The sequence below is a fragment of the Notechis scutatus genome, chromosome 5 (genome assembly GCF_049901735.1).
Source record: "Notechis scutatus isolate UNSWTSFEM ecotype Mainland chromosome 5, rNotScu1.2, whole genome shotgun sequence".
Classification (NCBI taxonomy): Eukaryota; Metazoa; Chordata; class Lepidosauria; order Squamata; family Elapidae; genus Notechis; species Notechis scutatus.
The window spans coordinates 54,039,710-54,060,315 of record NC_142013.1 but is presented as its reverse complement, the minus strand read 5'-3'; the positions used below and the strand labels follow the sequence as shown (position 1 = coordinate 54,060,315).

The 20,606-nt window shown below is 35.7% G+C and overlaps 1 protein-coding gene across 7 annotated transcripts in view; it reads left to right on the top strand.

Moving 5' to 3' along the window:
- Nucleotides 1-20,606, top strand: part of ERG (ETS transcription factor ERG) — a 128,979-nt gene that overhangs the window by 94,483 nt on the left and 13,890 nt on the right. For 3 of the 7 annotated variants that reach the window (XM_026664248.2, XM_026664241.2, XM_026664245.2), the window contains 4 exons: nt 12,169-12,386; nt 14,114-14,265; nt 16,105-16,308; nt 17,009-17,089. In XM_026664248.2, coding sequence (XP_026520033.1) covers nt 12,247-12,386; nt 14,114-14,265; nt 16,105-16,308; nt 17,009-17,089 — 577 coding nt within the window. In that variant the 5' untranslated portion in view covers nt 12,169-12,246. Of the gene's footprint in view, nt 1-10,874; nt 10,942-12,168; nt 12,387-14,113; nt 14,266-16,104; nt 16,309-17,008; nt 17,090-20,606 lie in introns of all 7 variants that reach the window. The other 4 variants (XM_087966781.1, XM_087966783.1, XM_087966780.1 and 1 more) reach the window with 3 other exon arrangements.

The following is a 20,606-nucleotide window of genomic DNA, read 5'->3' as shown; positions in this document are numbered from 1 at the left end:
GGTTATCAGGCCCCAACACTCATTACAAGATTAATCTTGTTTCCGACAAGACTTCCCTTTCCTCCAACTGATTTTGCTCAGGCACTGGATCTTTCATCAGCCGTTAAAATAAGGGTGGATTACCCCTGGGATATTTAATGTTTGAGTGCCATGAAACAATACAGAATGTGTGACATATCAGCAAAGAACATCTTTAAGAGACAGCACATTTTCTTAGCATTATGAAGGCCGAGATTCATAAACAACTGAAACAATTGCAAGGCTTTGAGTTAGTCCCACGAACCAGATTCATCCTGAGCCTTCCTTCAAATGTTAGCATTGTTCTGAATAGACTTCAGATTCTTTTCAAGGCTGCATTTTCTTGTTATTTTAAGGAATGTTTGTGATGATTTTTATGAGATTTGCAAAATCACTACTGGGAAAACTCATGAGTTATACTATTCTTTAAAAAGGACTTAGCATGATTGCCACAGTTCTTTCGTTTTCTTTTGATTTAAACAAGGTTTTTGTTTAAAAATTCATTTAACATTCAAGACGATTTTTCCTGGGTAATTGTGGTGGTCTTCATTAAATAATTATTAACTCTGCATTCCATCTGAGGGAAGAAGTTTTACTTTGAAGTAACGGAATACTAGATTATTTATTTCCCATTCTTTTGTGTGTGATTTCTTATACATTTAACAATAACTTTTAAAGCAATACAACAAGGATTTGACTGTCATATGATATCATTTGCCTAACATATGTATTTAAAGGAGTAACTAAAAATATTTCCGTATGGCATCCTACAGAGAGTTATTTTGCCTGCTAAATACTCCTATGGAAGCAATACTAAAAGGAAATGTTGCCCCATAATTTTATTTTATTGAGTGGCTTCATATATTGTCAATATGAAAAAAGTTGATGGATCAACTACCTATATGAGAAAAACAAGAAATGTAAGTCACAACTAGTGTAGAACAGTAAAAGAGATATAGGAAGTACTTCTTTAAATTCATAAAAAATGTGTTCAGACTAAGTTTATTTTGGGATGTTTGATATAACTTGGCAGAGATTTGGCTGTTATGTTCCTTCCATGAAACCAGTAAATTCCAAAACTAATATTAGCAAATATTAATAATCCCAATCAACAATCTACCTTGTATTTCCACAGAATTTCCTGCTCTGTCCTCCAGTCAGCAACTAATTTGGCTTCTATAAAGATTTCCTAAACTTTAAAATATTTTGCATCTCAGGAGGACATAAGATAGAAAAAAAGAAAAAGCTGCCTCAAGTATGATGTGTAGAGCTGGACAGTCTATTATTAGTCTATTTCAATGTCCATATTTTAAATTGTAATTCTATGACTGAAACTTGGAGACTTGCATTAAAAACCATAACTTTGTATAATGCTTTTTTTTAAAAAAAATTCATTTACATATACAATTTTTGTACACAGCATTTTACAATACAATATATACTGCACTATTACAAAAGACAATTAGATTCCAGTCTCCAAAATGCTCTAGAAAATATATACTTAGTTGAACTTTGATTGCTTAAAAAAGAGGTCCAAATGTTTGTATCTGCTGGAATAGTGTGGTGATCTCACAGCATATTTTTTTAAAAATGCTGCCAAGCCAGGTAAGGACAATTGCTGTCATCACTATGTGAGTATCTACAGATATTCTATCTTCATTATCATCATCATCATTATATATGTTGCCCTGCTTCTACCGGTAGTGATATAATATTGCAAGATCTACTTAAAGCATTTTGTAGGATTCTTGCTACATGCATAATTAATGGCATTCTTGTCTTTTCCCTTACTCTCTGAGTGTCTCAGTCTTATGGCCCTAAAGAACTAATATTGGGAAGCAACCCAATGGAAGTTGGAAGTATATATGATTTGTCTCTTGCTTTGGAAAATTTATATAGTAGATTCTTGTAAGAACTGCTTGTAAGTGTTTTGCTAAGCAGATTCAACACAATTCTTTGTGTGTTTACAAGCCACTCTTTTGGAACAAGTATTTAGACAACCTATTGTAGCAACCTCATCTTCAGAATTCCTACCAGTTCACAGAAGTTGGCTGGGGAGTCACACATCTTTTTTCTAGAGTTCTCAAATTCCACATCTTCTGGACCTCTGCTCATTTTCATCAGCACTAAATAACTCAGTAAATAAAAGGAAGGCTGCCCTGTTCATTCCCAACCTGGGCAAAAAAAAAAAAGGAATAACAATTCTCTCACTGAATAGCAATTCTCTCTCTCTGACATTGGCCTACTTAAGCTCCACTGCTACCAGTTCTCCTATTGCTAGATTCAGCAATTTGGATTGCCTGGTTTCCATGAGTTCTATGAGATTTGTCATAGAACTCATTGGAGGCTTCTTTCTCCGGATAATTTTCTTTATTTGCCAAATGACTGGTTAGATATTTCCCTGCCTATACTGTATCTTGAGGTACCTGAGTATGTAGCTGGCCACCTTGCTTTTGAATGTCATCTCTCTCCAGTCATAGGAATCACTGTATCTTCTCAATAATGATTATTACCTTCTGGAACAAATCATGGCATCAGCCTTATCATATTCCTAATCAATAGATATATTCTTCTTGGAACAGCCAAACATAAGCTGATGTAGTTCATTACATATACTGATTTTCCACCTATTTCTTTCCATCTAAATATGTTAATTAATTTCTCCTGCATTGGCCCGTCTTGGATGGTATATTAATGAGCTAATAGTTCTGCCAGTTTGGACAGTACTTTGAGTCTTTCCGAATTCTCTCCAAGGTGGAATGTCTATTTTTATATCCAACAATAACATGGGTTATGTGGGTTGCCCAATACCAAACAAGTTGACACAATGCCAACTCCACTTTCAATCTATATGCATACAATAGTGTGGTCATCAACCTGTTCATCCATAGTTAGCTAAGTATCCAAGAACAAAAACTGCATCCCTTAGTTCTGACCCTCATCAAAAGATTTTTGTAGTTTCAGTTCTTAATCTTTTGTAAGAGGGATGGGATTTCCAGACAATAAGAAGCAACTTTTTGTTCTGATGGAATGCACCTCTGCTATATCTTTTTCTACCTGTTCCCCTAATCATAAAAGTCTTTATAAGGATTAATAGAAGTCATCCACCTGCAATTTTCTCATAGTTTTAAATGGCCTCTATAGCTAATGGTTGCTTCTTTGTTGCATCGGTTGTATCTTCTCACCAAGCCTTTCTCTGCTAGCGAACCAACCTGACTTATTCTCCTTCCATCAAACCTCAATCTTAATATCTTGTATTGTACAGCTTGGTTGAAACTGTTATCCTGGCTTCTTGAAAGCCAGCCATACAAGAGTCAATGAAAATCCTTCGCACAATAAGAATATTTTTATCTCCAGAAAGACCATATGAAGGGTGTGGTCTTACTTCCCAGTTCTTCTCCAAATATATAATAGTAATTCTAATACTTTCTTTGACCTGACTAAGCAGCCGACTCCACACTAAGTCTAAGAGAGTGTCAGATATATATGCAGCTTTCCTTCAAATAATCATATTATCAAAACTATGCCAAAATCCATTCTTTGGTCAATTGATGTTAATAAAACTCCACATAATAAACTAGCTACTTATCCATATATAAGAACCATAGAAACTGTAACAAAATTGAAAATTCGATACCAAAAGTGATGGCTTGTTTTTTGTCTTTGTTTTCTAGTAAATGCATACAGTCTGCCCTTTAGCTCCACTTTGTGTAAGCTGACTCCATGGTTTCTTCTTGGACCCAAAATACTAGATTTGGCATGATTTGGCACCTCAAAACGTGATGGGTGTACATGAAGGGGGAATCTTCCATCTAACACTCCAGTTAACTCTAGAAATTTCCAGTGGCTGTCTAGAAGCTTGTAGTATATGCATGTAAATTTGATGATGATCTCTTTGGCAACTCCAATAATATAGACACACATAAACACAAGGAACTGAAAAATGTTTTACTTTGAAAATTAGGTTTTGATTGGAGTTATATCTTTAAACATATTGGTTTAGCAAAATTCCCTGAAAACAACACTTGTAAGGACTGTTTAGATTTAGTGAATGTATTATTTTGTTTAGTTGTTCTGCATCTTTATTCAGATATTTAAACTGTGACAAATATTCACCTCTGCTACCACAGTTTACTAAACTCTTTATTGTTTATGTACCTTTAGGCTTTTAATTTGTTACTGGAAAAAGAAAATGATGCATTAGGTATAACTGCCTTAATTTATTCAAACAAGATAGTTCTTGTAATAGACTAATGTGTAAAACTAATATTAGTGTAAACTAGATTTTGATTCCTGAGCAAAATGAAATTAAATCCTGCAAAAATTACATGACTATTAATGGAGTCTAATATGTAGAAATACTTGATACATTATTTCATACATTTTCAGTCATAAACTTAGATGCATATTTTTATTGGACAGCCAGAGTGTTGTGACCATTTATATAGTATAGGAACATAAACAGAGAGTACCCATAAAGAAACTTTATAAGGACTGCAGCTGGGATAAACAAAATGAGTGAATTATGCCAGGATCTTGAAAACCCATATTATATTATAATGGAAGAAGTCAACTAAAAAATGACATGTATAGAACATCTTCCTTTAAAGGGGGATATACCGTGTTTCTCACAAAATAAGGCCGGGTCTTATTTTTTTTTGACCCCTGAAAAAATGGCTAGGCCGTCTTTTCGGGGGTGACTTAATTTCCTCCCCCACCTAGAGCGGCCAATACGCACGTACCTCGCCATGAGGCCGCTTCTATCGGCCGACGAAAGCTCCCCGAAGGCAGAGTCCCCAACTGCTTCAGGGCGTGGCGTGGCTACCCATGTCCCCTCGCCTTTAGGCAGTCTCTTTCGGGCGATGGAAGCTCCCCAAATACAGTCAACAGCCACTTCGATCAGCCGGTAGAAGCGGCCTCAGGGCGAGCGCACACACACACTCCCCTTGACACGAGGCCGCTTCTATCGGCAGATGAAAGCTCCCTTGAAGGCAGAGTCCCCAGCCACTTCAGGGAGAGGCATGGCTGCCCGTGTCCCCTCGCCTTTAGGCAGTCTCTTTTGGGCGATGGAAGCTCCCCAAATGCAGTCACCAGCCACTTCGATCGGCTGGTAGAAGCGACCTCGGGGTGAGCGCACACACACACACACACACTCCCCTCGCCCCGAGGCCGCTTCTACTGGCCGATCAAAGTGGCTGGTGACTACACTTGGGGAGTTTCCATTGCCTGAAAGAGACTGCCTAAAGGTGAGGGGACACGGGCAGCCACACCTCGCCCCAAAGCAGCTGGGGACTCTGCCTTCAAGGGAGCTTTCGTCTGCCGATAGAAGCAGCCTCGCGGCAAGGGGAGTGTGTGTGCACGCTCACCCTGATGCCACTTCTACCGGCCGATCGAAGTGGCTGGTGACTGCATTTGGGGAGCTTCCATCGCCCGAAAGAGACTGCCCTAAAGGCAAGGGGACACAGGTAGCCACGCCACACCCTGAAGCAGCTGGGGACTCTGCCTTCAGGGAGCTTCTATTGGCTATCGGGGTATTCTAGCCTAGGCTACCTGCAGGGCACTCCTAAAGGCAAGTTTTCTCCCCATCCCCCCGCCCTTCCCCCCATTTCTCTTCACCTCGTGTAGTTCTAATGAACGATGTGAGAAATGGAGGGTAAACGCATGGTTTAAATAGGCCTAAATTTTGGGGGCAGGGCTTAATTTCACTTCATGCCTAGAAATCATGCTGGGCCTTCCTATTGGTGGAGGCCGTATTGTTGGAGAAACACGGTAGGTATATAAGAAGTTTTTTTAAAAACAACAACAATGAAAGTGGGCTGAGTGTGATGGGCAGGATACTGATAAATGAAATTATAAGTAGTGATGTCTTAATTCATAGCTTTAAGGTTTAGTAGATCAAATCTCTTGGTACTTTTTATTTATTATAGCTAAAAACAAATTTCCATGTATGTCTCTGGATGTTAATCAGCAGAGCATGATTAGACAACGCAAGCAAGCAGAACTATGTTTCATGTGTTTAGCGAGCCCAAGTAAATAGACTGATTATGCAAAATAGTGGTGGTGAGAAGATTGTTATATTTATTAATACTATATATTTGACAAAACATGTAACATGATCAAGTCCTGGAGGATTCTTGGTAGCAAGCAACAACATGTACAAACAAAAACAAAAAGAATTCAATCACAATAAAAGCATCATCAAAGTGCAAAAAACAAACTCAAGATAGGTCCCCACAGTCCGACATCGGTCTATTGGGGACCATGTATTTTTCTTTGAAGAAGGTATTCCATAGAGTCAGAACCAGTGATGGGATTCAAAATTTTTTACTACCAGTTCTGTGGGTGTGGCTTGGTGGGCATGGTGTGGCTTGATGGGTATGGCAGGGGAAGGATACTGTAAAATCCCCATTCCCTCCTCACCCCACTAACCTGCTTTCCCGCTCTGTTCTCCTGTGCAGGGCAACAAAAGAAGACCCATCCGATCAGCTGGGACTCGGGAGGCAGAGAATAGATGGGGGCAGGGCCAATCAGAGGTGGTATTTGTCAGTTCTCCGAACTACTCAAAATTTCTGCTACCAGTTCTCCAGAACTGGTCAGAACCTGCTGAATACCACCTCTGGTCAGAACCACCAAATGGACTCAACCAAATTGTGATTTTGGATTTGTTTTGCAAACAATTAAATCTGTCTTGCGGAGTGCTCAACTCCTGTTTGTTTTTAATCATTCCTGTCTCAAAATTCTGGAAAATCATGCACAGAGTCAGAGAAAGTTTAAGTAGATTCACAAAGGAGCTTATTTGAGAAATGAAATTTGAGAATAAATCCAATTGGATTCTTAGAATCAGGATGCTGAATTAAATAGACCCTTGCTGTGGTCTTGCAGACCCATTTTTGCATTCTTATTTTACAGTACTGATTTAGCAAGCATCTAAGTCTAGTGCACAAGAATTAAAATTATTTTCAACAAACATCTAAAAGGAAGCATAGCTGGCATCTGCTCAATGTATTATGTAAAACTCATGTTCAGTGTAGCTGGGGATGGATGCTTCAGATATTTTCTTTGGCTCAGTCTATTGTTTTAGGTTTTTCAAGGCACTAATTAAAATATATTCTGAAGTTCTTTCTTAGTGAAGTTTATTTCATGGAGAACAAATACGGATTTTAAAAAATCTAATAATTAAAAAGTAATTAGATAACAACTTTTCAAAATTTTCCAATACAACTTTAAACTCAAACACTCGCATACTTATGGCTTGGTTTATTCCGTGGCAACTATTTATTTATCATAGTTACATATACCACTTGAAAAGCTTTACTATAGGGTTTTCTTCTATACAACTTAGGCTTTTAATAATTATTACATTTCTTATTTTCTTAGGATCCAGCTTTCCCGTTACATCCATCTACTTATTTAGGTCACTATTTCTGTGTACATGGAAGGCCAATTTGCATCCTAACTTTAGCATGGATATGTGAATATATTCCTGTGCCCATCCTTTATTTCTTGGGTTGTATTGATTTCAGCCCTATGTATTTTTTGTTAATAGTTCTAGAGACAGATATTTCTTTAATTGATGTCAAAAAGGTCTACATGATCTGCAGTATGCCTTGATACATGTTTTCTTTTTCCTGGTTTGCTTTGGAAACATCACAGCGAAATCACTTTCCCTATGCCCTAATATAGTTAACTTTTACCCTCCTATTTATGTTAAAAATATTTCATTCAAAGGACAATTAAGCAGTTAACACGGTCCATGTAGATAAAATAGGTAGAACATCAAAATAAAGTGATTTATTTAAAAGTAAATAAATGATATTCTAACATGAGAGATAATCAGCTCATATGAAGGAGTAGTGCTCTTGCAGAAATTCTGGATGGTAATATAAAAAGACATATGATATCAGAAGGCAAATCACCAAAATCAAATGGTTCAAACAATTTCAATTCCAGCTCTAAGTTTTTTAAATGAAAATTTAGATAAAAAGTTTGATTATTTAACAACAGTCATAAATCAATCTAAGGATGATACTCAGATACAGGTAATAGCAGCTAAATCAGACTTGCCATTGGGTGGATTGGAAGTCAATTTGTTGCTGACAGAATTGAAGGAAAGAGAGAATTGCAGGTGCTTTGAAGAAGTCAGAATTGAAAAGGTTTAGAAATGTTAATCTGGATCAGTAATGAACTTTCTTAAGAAAATTGATGGAGATTGTGGAATAGCCTTATATACAATCAGAAGATGACTGTTAACAGATGTTGTGATTCAACTTGTACAAACACCTGAATAACAAGAGCTGGGGAGATATTTACAACAGAGTTGACTTTGGGAAATAAGATGCAATTGTTTGGAAATAAATACATAAGTAAGTAAATCATGTGAATTTTTCATTTAAACTATTTTGGAAATTTTGGAAGATGAAAAAAAGATAAGATAAGATAAGATAACCTTTATTGTCATGTTTTACTGTGAGCATAGTGGCCCATATTAAAAAGTAGCTCTATACCCATGCTTTGCTACGAAAGTATGTGGTTGGGCTTAGTTTTTTGTGGGGAAACTAAGGGAAAAATATCTGCCTCTGCCTACCAGCATTCATCTGGATAGCATCCTGTCAGTATATGAGAGAGTTGAGGGCTGTTTGAAAAGTGAAACAATATTTGCTGTGTGAGCAAGGATACAGCAAGGAACCTGGGCGTGGCTTAGCTCAACTGTTTTGTACTGAAGCTGCTTGGTGCTGTGAAACTAAAACTGAAACTCCTCTCCTCTGCTTGTGTTTTGCATTTAGAACAGATTTCTTTTCAGGTGGGGAGGGTGAGTAGAATTCCTTAGCATCAGAGCATGTTAATAATAATATACGAAACACTAATGCTCTGATGGTCATTTTGAAAAATCCTTCATTACTGAGCACCTAGAAGCCAAGAGGAACATATGTGCCAAATTTCAAGTTTGTAGGTCTTATGGTCTGGAGATTTTGTGATGATGTATGAATGGTATTTTGCTTTGAGAGAGAGAGAGAGAGAGAGAGAGAGAGAGAGATGAAATTCTGTTGCCTGCTCTCAAAAGAAAGTATATATCTCCCCTAACTGATACATAACCCATATACACATGCTGTATACACACACACACACACACACCTAAACACACACCTACACACATGTTAGGTATGATTTCTAAAATGTTAATAAACATTAGTTTATTATTTAAGTTGCATTTGATTTAGACACCTTGAAATTAGTAGAACTTATTAGTTCTAACAGGTTTGCTCTATTATGTTAATATACTCTTAACATATTACATATGGTTTAGAATCTTTGTCCAATTTTTACTTAAACTGATAAAGTGGTGTGCTCTACCTGACATGAGCTGATGCCATGTGTCAGTTGTTCCTTTAATTGATTGGTGTTGATATTTCATTCGTAATATTAAGCATATACTGCTTATTATCTTGAAAATATTGTTGGTTTTTAATATTGAAGCATTACAAGTATTCCTGGAAATAATTTTTTAAAAAATTCAGTTGTCTGTTTGGCTGATTTGGAAACCCCAGTCTTTTTAAATGGCTGGCAATGTCTTTACAGTTGTACAGCTTTTCCAATTTCAGTTGAAGTTCCTTCTACCTGCTTCTTTTTCCTTCTCAGAGTTTTTACAGTTTTCACAAAACCAATCAAAGCAGCAGCTTCATTCTTCTGACAATGACACATTGTTTTATGGACATAGGTTGCTTGAAGCTCATGCTTTGTTTTCCTGGGAAGTTGGCAGTACTGCAAAAGATAACGGAAGGATTTGTAGGAAACACACTTGTTATACTGCTAAAGTTAGCAACCTGCAGAAAATATCAAATTCCTAGTTCTCAACAATTTTATCAAAACCTTTCTGTGATTTTTTTTAAAAAATCTTATTTTTCCTATTGATTTTAAAGAATAGAAAATAGTGGAACATATTGCCCTTTATATACATACGCGACATCTGAAAGACAAGTTATTTGTACAGCATATTCCATACAAATAACTTATGTCCATTACTTCCATATTCTTAGCTATGATGAGAAACTGGCATAATGGTAAATATACCAGTTATTTGGTAGCTGTGTTTCTTTCTATCTTTCTCACATGCTTACTTGCTCCTTACTGTATAGCTGTATTCAAAATAACGTTCTGTAGGTAAAAATAAATTATCAATGCATCATTAAAGTTACAGGCTAAAACAAATAAAGAAAAAAATGAAGAAATTGGTAATAAGCCACTAATGGGGAACTTTTGTAATACACAGGCAAGTATCACTCCATGGACAGTAAAATTCAACCTTGTAACTCGTAATTCTAGGTACTAATTGAATATAGAAGTACTTAAAATGATATGCATAAAGATCAACTGTTCTCCTACAAGCAATTTGTATTCCGGTTTAATGGACAATAAGCTGTGTAGATAGGTTTGCAGGGCAGTTCTTCCAGTGATACCAAGGAATAATGTAGTGAAAAAAGTTCTGTATGCAGATTCCTGAAGTAATGGATTACAAATGCCATGGAAATTTATCTTTCATTTTAGGATTAATACACTATTGCCATGAAGCTGGGGGTTTCTTTTAGCCTCTAGATGACTTTTCAGTGTGGTATAAATAAGAAGTGCTGCTTTTCCTCCAGTGAGGAATGTTTTCTTAAATCATACCTGGAGCTGACTTTTATTTTATGAGCTCTGACAGCCAAATGAACTGCAAGATCTAATAATCAAAGTGAAAGAGCACAATGAAAAATGAGATTAAAATTAAATATAACAAAGAGCAAGCTAATGATGACAGGTATAGCAATGAGCTTTAAAATTTACAATTATGATATTTAAATAGTACATATTCCCACTTTTAGAACTATCAACAGCAAAGGAAGAGCTGTCAAATACATGATGAAGACTATCCCTTGGAATGTGTCAAATGTAAGCAATCCTTCTTGAATAATGAAAGTCAGTCATTCTATTATCTAGGGTTGCTCTCCTGATGTCTGGAGGAGCTTATATTCCAATTTCCCCCCTCCTCTTCCCCTTAGTTCATTGGCAAGCTGAGAGGCGATAATGGTTGCAACAGCATAAACACTTTTTGAAGCTTGACAGTGTCGCTGTCTTGATTAGTCTAAAATACTGGTAAAAGTGGCCAGCAGTAAAATGATTGGATTACAAAAGTGATAGGCGCACCCCTAGAAAGTATAAAGGGCTAGGATGGGAACAGATTATCCTGGAGTAGATTTATTTATTGGTCATGAAAATGTACACCAGTTTGATGGCACATAATTGATAGATTACGCATTCAGTCAGTATTACATTTTATAACATTTGTGAACAATAATATCCTTGAAATATCACCTGTAAACATTTCAACTTCCTCAATCCTTTTGTTTTAGAAAAAGTTATGCAAAATACCTACTTCCTGTGATTCATTTTATTATATTCTCATTTACATTTAAGGGAAAATTATGAAAATAGACCTTTTGCACATGAAGGAACCGCACAGCACAGCAACTTTCTGCCCATGAAAAAAACACACATTCAAAGACAAATTGATACTAAAATTGCTAAAAGAGACAAAACCTGTTCTTATATGTTTAGTTTCATCTGTATAGACCAGAGCTTTAACAAAGTATATTTTTCTGCCCTTTGTATGTTTTGTCTGTTATTGGCCTTCATTGAAACAATTCCAAGTACTAATATTGACTTCTAAAACCTAAGTATGGATAAAAATTAAAAACATTATTGGGACTGTTCCTTATATACAAGTCTGCCCATATCTTAGAATCTGACAGAGAACCCTCTTTCAATTTCCAGACCTCAGTTGATGAGAGCAAGAGAAATTACCATTTCATTAGCTGCCCCTAAATTGTATAGTTCTCTGCCCTCAGTATCCAGATTAGTTTTTGTTGTTGTTATTGATAATGATGATGATGACATTGAGGAAAATAATAGCTTTATGGAAAAGTAAATGATATTTAATGCCTTATTTTAAAAATTGAACCTGCCTATATACTAAATTTTCCTTTTTTTCTTTGGATGTATTCCTTATTTATTTTACTTTTTATTATTTGCCTGGAAGCAGGACATGGTTATTTAATAATAAATTAATTATTAATTTACTTGATCTTGGTTACTTTTCCTTTTTTAAAAAAAATTCAGGAAGCATTATCAGTTGTAAGTGAAGATCAGTCTTTGTTCGAGTGTGCCTACGGGACTCCCCATCTTGCTAAGTCAGAGATGACAGCTTCTTCTTCCAGTGAATATGGGCAAACATCAAAAATGAGTCCACGTATCCCACAACAGGACTGGTTATCCCAGCCTCCAGCCAGAGTCACCATAAAAATGGAATGCACCCCAAATCAAGTTAATGGCTCAAGGTAAAAATGTGTAAAATGAAGCTTTATTTTAATTTGTTTCTACATACATTTCCTTGGGACTTTTCCTGAGTATGACATTAATACCAAGCCTTTGAAATACTTGTCTGTCTCCTATTTCTCTTTCCAAGGAAGAATATAAAGGAGATGCCATGTTTATTTAAATACGAAATCACACCCGTGCAAACACAGAAATAAACTAGACAAGAGCCACACATCATCTAGCTTTGATATGTTGCTATTGTGAATTCATTTGCCAAATCCAGTCTACAGTAAGATAAGAAGTATATTTATGTGGTTGCTAAGAACTGACAGTGGCTTGATGGCACATAATGATCATAACCACAGAAAGATAAACTACTAGCCTTAGAGTTGCTAAACAGCCGCAACCATTAGTCACAGATAAGTTTCCCTTGACATTGTCTTGTTTCTGATGATAAGATTTCTATTCCTTGTGTATTTCTATTTGAATCATAGTATTTTAAATTTATAAATTAATAAATACACCTTTTAGGCAAGTGTATATACTATTTTTGATTTATATATGTGAGGGAGGGAGGGAGGAAGGCAGGCAGGAAGGAAGATTACTTCAATTTCAAATTGTGTTTTGTGGTTCCTGCTTTGCTTTTTATTGGAGTTCTTAATGGAAGAGTGGTGGTCGCGCAGTGGTTAGAATGCAGTATTGCAGGCTAACTTTGCTGACTGCCAGGTGTTCGATCCTCACTGGCTCAAGGTTGACTCAGCCTTCCATCCTTCCGAGGTTGGTAAAATGAGGACCCAGATTGTTGGGAGCAATATGGTTAGTCTGTAAACTGCTTAGAGAGCATTGTGAAGCAATATATAAGCCTAAGTGCTATTGCTATTCTTGATAAATTAAAAAAACATTAGCATGACTAATTAATCTTTTTATTAAATGAGTCAAAGTAGATTTATTTCTTTGCCTATCAACTGCTTAATTAGCGGAATTTGTGGCTGGCTGAGCAGAAACCCATTTCTTCAAGTGAAGTGAAATGAGGCAACTCTACCCTTTTGTTGTTTAGAAGCAGAGACCTGTGTGGTTTTGGGAAGCTGTTTTAAAAGAGTGATGTTCATAAACCTTTGTCAGAATGAATCACTTTCCTGAGATTGTTAAACTACTTAAGTGGCCTATAAGTGCTGCCTTGCACTTAATTTGAAATAATGAATTTAATCTTATACAACAGTATAAGAGTTGCATATATGACTCAATTATTTCCAAATTGTCAGCCACAAGTTTGAGGACTAGTGAGAAATCTACTTTTTCAAGAGTTAACTAAATTTAAAGTAACAAATAGTCTGGGACAAACTAGTGTCACTGTATTAATCTGATCTCACATATTGGACAAATAGGCTCTTATTTATTATATAGCATAGATTTATCTATTAATATTATGGATATTTTAATTATATTGTTTTATGTTGAATTATAATATTTGCATTTCAGTGACTTGTGGAATAATATGGAAACAAAATAAACATATTTAATTTTTTTTAAATAGAACTCTTAGAGTTGAATCTCCTAAAATTTCAACATTGAACTCTCTATTCCACCTGACATCCATTGTAGACTTCAAAAGCTAACAGAAACAAGATTGTGAGAGATTGCAGATGAGCAGCAGATAAAACTTTCCTTAGAGTACTTCCTTCACTTCTCAACTTTTTTTAAAAAAAAAATTCTATATTATCCAGAAAATTTTAAATTGTTTCCTTAGGACTTCCCCTGACAACTGCAGTGTGACAAAAAGTGGAAAGATGACTAATAACACTGAAAATGTTGGCATGAACTATGGAAACTATATGGAAGAAAAGCACATCCCTCCACCGAATATGACCACCAATGAACGAAGAGTTATTGTTCCAGCAGGTGAGCAAATATTTTTAAATTACTATTTAAAGACAATGTATCTTATCACTAAATACATTCCCATACTGATTTCAGAATACAACTGGAGCATACACTTAATTCTCTTCCATTGAAATTAACAGCATAGTGTTTAATTTGGTAAAATTATGTTGTTTTCAACATCTCAGAAATCAGTTTATGCATAAATTCAAGGAGAAGGAGGAAAAAAGGAGGAAAAAGGAGGAGGAGGAGGAGAGAAGGAGAAAGTGTAATGCACTGACAAACACTTAGGGGAAACTTGTTTAATTTATTTTTTCACAGGACAAAGGCTGGATGAGGCAAAACACTGAGATAATAAGATCATTGGAAGTGAGGCAGAATTTTTCTTGTTTTATCTTCATTTTTATAGAGTTTTTGTAATTATATTTATATATATTTTCTCTTAGATTTCTGCCCAAAATTAGTATGTTTTGTATTGTTAATTTTGGTCATAATATTCAAATTAGGATTAACCTGGGGAAACAGGAGACTATAGGCAAGTTATGCTTTGCCTGTTTTTGTCTGACGATGTTATGTAGAATTTTATTAGAACAGTTAAATCCAAGGATACATTATTACAAAAGGAAGAAAAACCAGAAGGACTGCCAAATGAAGTGAAAGACTTATTATTATTTATATATTTCATTTTATGGTTTTATATACCTGCCTCACTCAACGGTGGCATACATTATCAATAACAATAATTAATTTATAAAAAATACAAAATAAGCCAAAGTATAAAAAAGAATCTAAACAAAAAACAATAAACACATAAAGTACCAAGAAAAACTTCATTCAGTTTGTCATACTATTATTTCAAGTATCTTCTTAAAGTACCAGCACCTACCATTCCCTGATCTTCTGGGTTCAAACATGTTGAAGAAAAACATTTCAGTTGCTGTCAAAACTTTCAGAACATCTCATGCTGGTTGTCATGGCACATAGGCTAAATATATGCCTGCTTCTCCGGATCTGAAAATAAGAAAAACTTATTTTACATTTAAGTGATGAAATACTATGTAATGAGTTTGTTTAATTCAGTGAGTTTGCTGTTGTCTTTAAACCACAAATATGCACAGTATATTTCATACTGCAATAGGGAAAATGCTACAGAAAATTGCTAAAGATCTCTTCTAGAGCAAATATTTACTAATGGTTAATGTTAAGAATATTTATCTGATGATAAATCAGGGTCACTTCTAGATGAAATGAATGGCAAATAAATTTAGGAAGGAAGAACAAAACGGTTCAAAAGTGCCCATATAGAAAAGGGAATAATGTATCAATTAGTTGGTGGAGATAGGTTAACTATTTTATACCTTTAGGTGATATTACAATTATTTAACATCAAAGGCTTTTCTCTTAAAATAGATTTCTATGTACTCTGAGCCATATCCTGCACCACCAAAATAAATGCTGTGCTACAGTCTTTCTCAATTTCCCCACTTTTTTCAACTCTATTTTAAGGTTCCCTCCCTCCTTTCTCCCTCTCCCAGACTCAAGAACAAATCTGTTCCCAGAGTCTTCTAGTACACATAGTCTTTTTAAGTTAATAAAAGCAAGAATTCTAGAATTATTCAATAAAATTAATCAGTATTAGTAGAACATGTTTGCCCTGGGAAAAGAGCTTAGAAATTTTTGCATAAGCGCACCAACGTGCCTACCATCCCTATCCTATTGTTTCTTTTTATTTTTCTTATATGTATCCATTTCATGTATTCATAACTATGTTTATACTTATACTTGTTATCTTATAATCGTTTGACAAGATAAATAAATAAACAAAAATAAATAAAATGACATTTTCTGCTTTCAAAATAGATCCTACATTGTGGAGCACAGACCATGTACGCCAATGGCTAGAATGGGCTGTCAAGGAATATGGCCTCCCAGATGTGGACATCATGCTATTTCAAGATATTGACGGGAAGGAGTTGTGTAAGATGACCAAAGATGACTTCCAGAGGCTCACACCAAGCTACAATGCAGATATTCTTCTTTCACACTTACACTACCTCAGAGAAAGTAAGAAATAAATAGGTTTGACTTTTCTTTAAAGATGTATGCCTATAAGATGCTAAATTCTTCCAGTTAGGAAATTATTGATTATTTTTAAAACAATGAAAACTAAAACAATATATATTTTATATGATTAGAATGGGTAATAATGTTTTTTCTGGTCATATAACTTTGCTTTCTTTCCATTTCTGAAATGTTAATTCTAAATGAAATCATAGACATACTGATTTTGAGTATATTCAGGCATGTGTTCTATGCAACAAAATGAGCACTTTAGAAAATTCCATTAAAATTGATGTTTTCAAGTTTAAGGAAAAGCCCCCCCAAATATAAATAATATAAAGTAATATATAACATTTAAAAGTAGGAGAAGAACAAAGTGAATTGGTTACTTAAGGCATATAGAAAATGCTTTGGTTCTAAATTTTTTTAAAATGTAAGTGACCATTGTTTTAATATCAGGCAGTGCAACACCAATATGACATATTTTTCACAGATTTCATAATGAATATTGTCATTAAGACATTCCTTAATATTATTCTGACTTAAAACTCTCTGCTTCCAATAGAAAAATCATAAACCCGTTCCCACAAAGACATGAATGGACTCATGACTATAAGTAATCCTAGTATACTAAAAGAAAATGGTTAGTAAGATAATTCTGACTTTTTTTTTAAAATTCTTGGTGTTGCTTTTTGTTTTGTAGCTCCTCTTCCACATTTGACTTCAGATGATGTTGATAAGGCTTTACAAAACTCTCCACGGTTAATGCATGCTAGAAATACAGGTAATGCTGTCACTGCTCCCCTTTTTATAGGCCAATTTTAAAGTTCAGGATTTCTGTCTAAGAGATACATGTTGACTGTATTTTTTAAAGAGTGCTTAAGACTGTCATATATGTTTTAATATTGATAGAATTTCATACACCCAATGCTATTCATAAACATGTAAAACATTTAGCACTCTTGAAGCAATATTGTTCAGTGAGAAGAGAAGAATTAGTCACCTATGCCTTTCCCATATAAATATGAACAAAATTATGAGACTCACATGGAATATACCCAACATTAGTTCTCCTGGTAATTTTTCCTACCATGTAAATAAAACAAAAGAAAATAGCAGGGCAGCTTTTGCCGAGTTGCCTTATGTTAGTGAAGGAACTAAATTTTGAATTGGTATTCCATGGGAAAAAAAGTTTTTGTACATGTGCAAAAGGAAGGAAATGGAAGGAAAAAAGAACATTGTAGCCTAGCTTGCTTTCTGACCTTATAATGTTCTACATACAGTGAGATCAGATACTTACTATGCAATTCATGTGAGAAAGAAGAATTGTGAATTTAAGAGGCTGAAACATATCAGTTGTTCTAATCTTTTTGCAAGCTTAATCTTTATTCTATCTGTACTTTTAAAACCAGTGGAACTACTTTAAATATCTTTAAATGGTGCAATCTAATGGTATGCAGTAAATAATGTAGTATCTCAAGCACTTTTAATACCAGAGGGAGACATTTTTGGATTTTTCCCTTAACTAGGAAATCTTACCTGAGATCCATTGTTGTGTGCGCCAAACAAATATCTGTTTAATCTCCTGGGCTTCTAGACATTTAGCTTCTCTTATATTCTTTTTATCATTTACAGCAGGGGTCCCCAACCGCCGGTCCGTGGACCGGTACCGGTCCGTGGAACAAGTCTTACCGGGCCGCTGTTTGCTGGGCGCCGCCATCTTTTTTAGTAAAAAGTGCTTCCGGTGAGCTTTTCCGGGTAGAAAGCTCACCGGAAGCACTTTTCATCAAAAAGATGGCGCCAACACTCGGTGAGCTTTTCCGGGTAGAAAGCCATTTCTACCCGAAAAAGCTCACTGGATGCGCTAGCGCCGCCATCTTTTTGATGAAAAAGTGCTTCCGGTGAGGTCACCGGAAGCACTTTTTCGTCAAAAGATGGCGGCGCCCAGTTGATGCCGGTACCGGGCGCGGCACCCAGCTGATGCCGGTACCGGGCCGCGGCATCAAAAAGGTTGGGGATCACTGAGTTACAGTACATTGGATTACTACTGTGAATCATTAGATAACTTCCCAGAAAAATGCAAATATTCTTGTGAGATGTTTGCCCATCAGATCAGATTATTAATTTTTAAAAAAACAGTAGGGAAAAGAGACAAATTGTATAGCTTTAATTTTTGTTCAACTGCCTGTAATTAAAACAAGTCCTTTTTTTTTGAACTGTGCATCTGGTAATGTAATATCTATAATTTGATCAAATAAAAGTTCAGGATACCTCATTTTTGTTATCATTCATGCCTGACAGTTTTAATGACTTCTAGTGACCAGAAATAACACCTTGTATAATAATTCTTAGCTCTGGGCGCTTTTTAAGAAAGGATAGATTTTTCAATGTTAATTATATTTATGTAATCTTTTGGTTTCCCCAGTATAAATAAATACAGTATATGGAATTACACACTTAGAATAGGACTTAGAAATGTGATCAATAACATGTTAAGCAACTTGACATCAATTTATGTTTTGCTCTATACAATTGTCCTTTTAGAAAGAGATGTGATATATCATTCTTAAAAAACTTCATGCATTTCATACTGTAGCTTAAAATAATTTGCTAAACCTGTTTCAAGTAGAATCTAAATTTCATGAGTTAATAGTTTATTAATTTTATTTCATTATTTTATTTCTACCTTATTTTTCCTTGTAATTCAGTATGTTCAGTAAATCCCCAATTTTATCATTGCAAGAGTTTTACCAACTACTGGTAGGTTAACTGACAAGCAGTAAGAGACAGTGACTAGACCAGGGGTCGCCAACCTTTTGGATCTCAGGGACCACCAAACTCATACTTTTAAATTCCAAGGACCACTAATACATTTTTTTAAAAAAAAGCTAATATATTTAATATAATTTTTATGTTAAATATAAATTTCACATATATATACATATATACATATATATATACATATATATACATATATACATATATACATATATACATATATACATATATATATATATATATACACACACACACACATACACATACACTTACTTATTTAATTATAACAAAAATGTAAATGCTTAATGATAACAAAATAAAACATTCCGGGCTGGAAGCCTCCCCCCACCTGGCCCCTTCCAAAGAGACAGAAGAGCAGGTAGGGGGTGTGTATGTCTGAGCTGAGGGGCCTCGGGGCAACTGCCACCAGGAGAAGCAGAGGCAGAAAGGGGGCTTTGCTCTCCTTGGGGGGCAGCACCCCTTGGCTGCCACTCCAGGGGGCTTCTCAGCGGGCATCTGCCTGCAGAAGGACTGCTGCTCTTGATGAATAATTGGGGAGGAGGGAGAGAAAGTGGGAGCTCCTTTCAGATCCCAGGTGAAGGATTGAGAGGCTCAAATCTGCAGCCAAGAAAAAGCTGGGGGGGCTCTTCCAGCATCACCTGGAGACAGGCAAGGAAAGGTGTCCCTGGGGGCACTACGCTCACTTCAGCACTTCACTGCCAAACCCAGCCACAGCCAGTGGTTATTGGGGGGAGGAGAGAAAGCATTTCTCGCATTACCAGGGGAAGAAAGGAGACGAAACAAAGCTCACTCTTTCACTGAGACCTACAAAACGCCAATCTACCATGTTCCAGGAGTTTGTTTGTTTTATTTGTCAATTGCTTACAAGATAATAGGTATAAGTAAAAACATAGTTATGAATACATGGATACATATAAGAAAAATAAAAAATATATAAAAGAAACAATAGGACAGGGACGGTAGGCATGTTGGTGCGCTTATACACGCCCCCTTACAGACCTCTTAGGAAAGGGGTGAGGTCAATAGTAGACAGTCTAAGGTTAAAGGGTTTGGGGTTTGGGGAAGAAACCACAGAGTCAGGTAGAGTATTCCAGACATTGATCACTCTCTTTCTGAAGTCGTATTTCCTGCAATCAAGTTTGGTGCAATTAACCTTGAGTTTGTATCTATTGTTTGCTCTTGTGTTGTTATGGATGAAGCTGAAGTATTCATTGACAGGTAGGACATTGCAATGTATGATTTTATATACTATACTTAGATCGGACCGAAGGCGGCGTAGTTCTAGGTTTTCTAGGTCTAGAATTTTGAGTCTGGTGGCATAAGGTATTCTGCAACGAGTAGAGGAGTGGAGAACTCTTCTTGTGCAATATTTCTGGACTTTCTCAACTGTGTTAATATCAGATACGTAATGTGGGTTCCTGACTGATGAGCTGTATTCGAGTATTGCTCTAGCAAATGTTTTGTATGCTCTAGTTATTAGTATAATATTGCCAGAGAAAAAG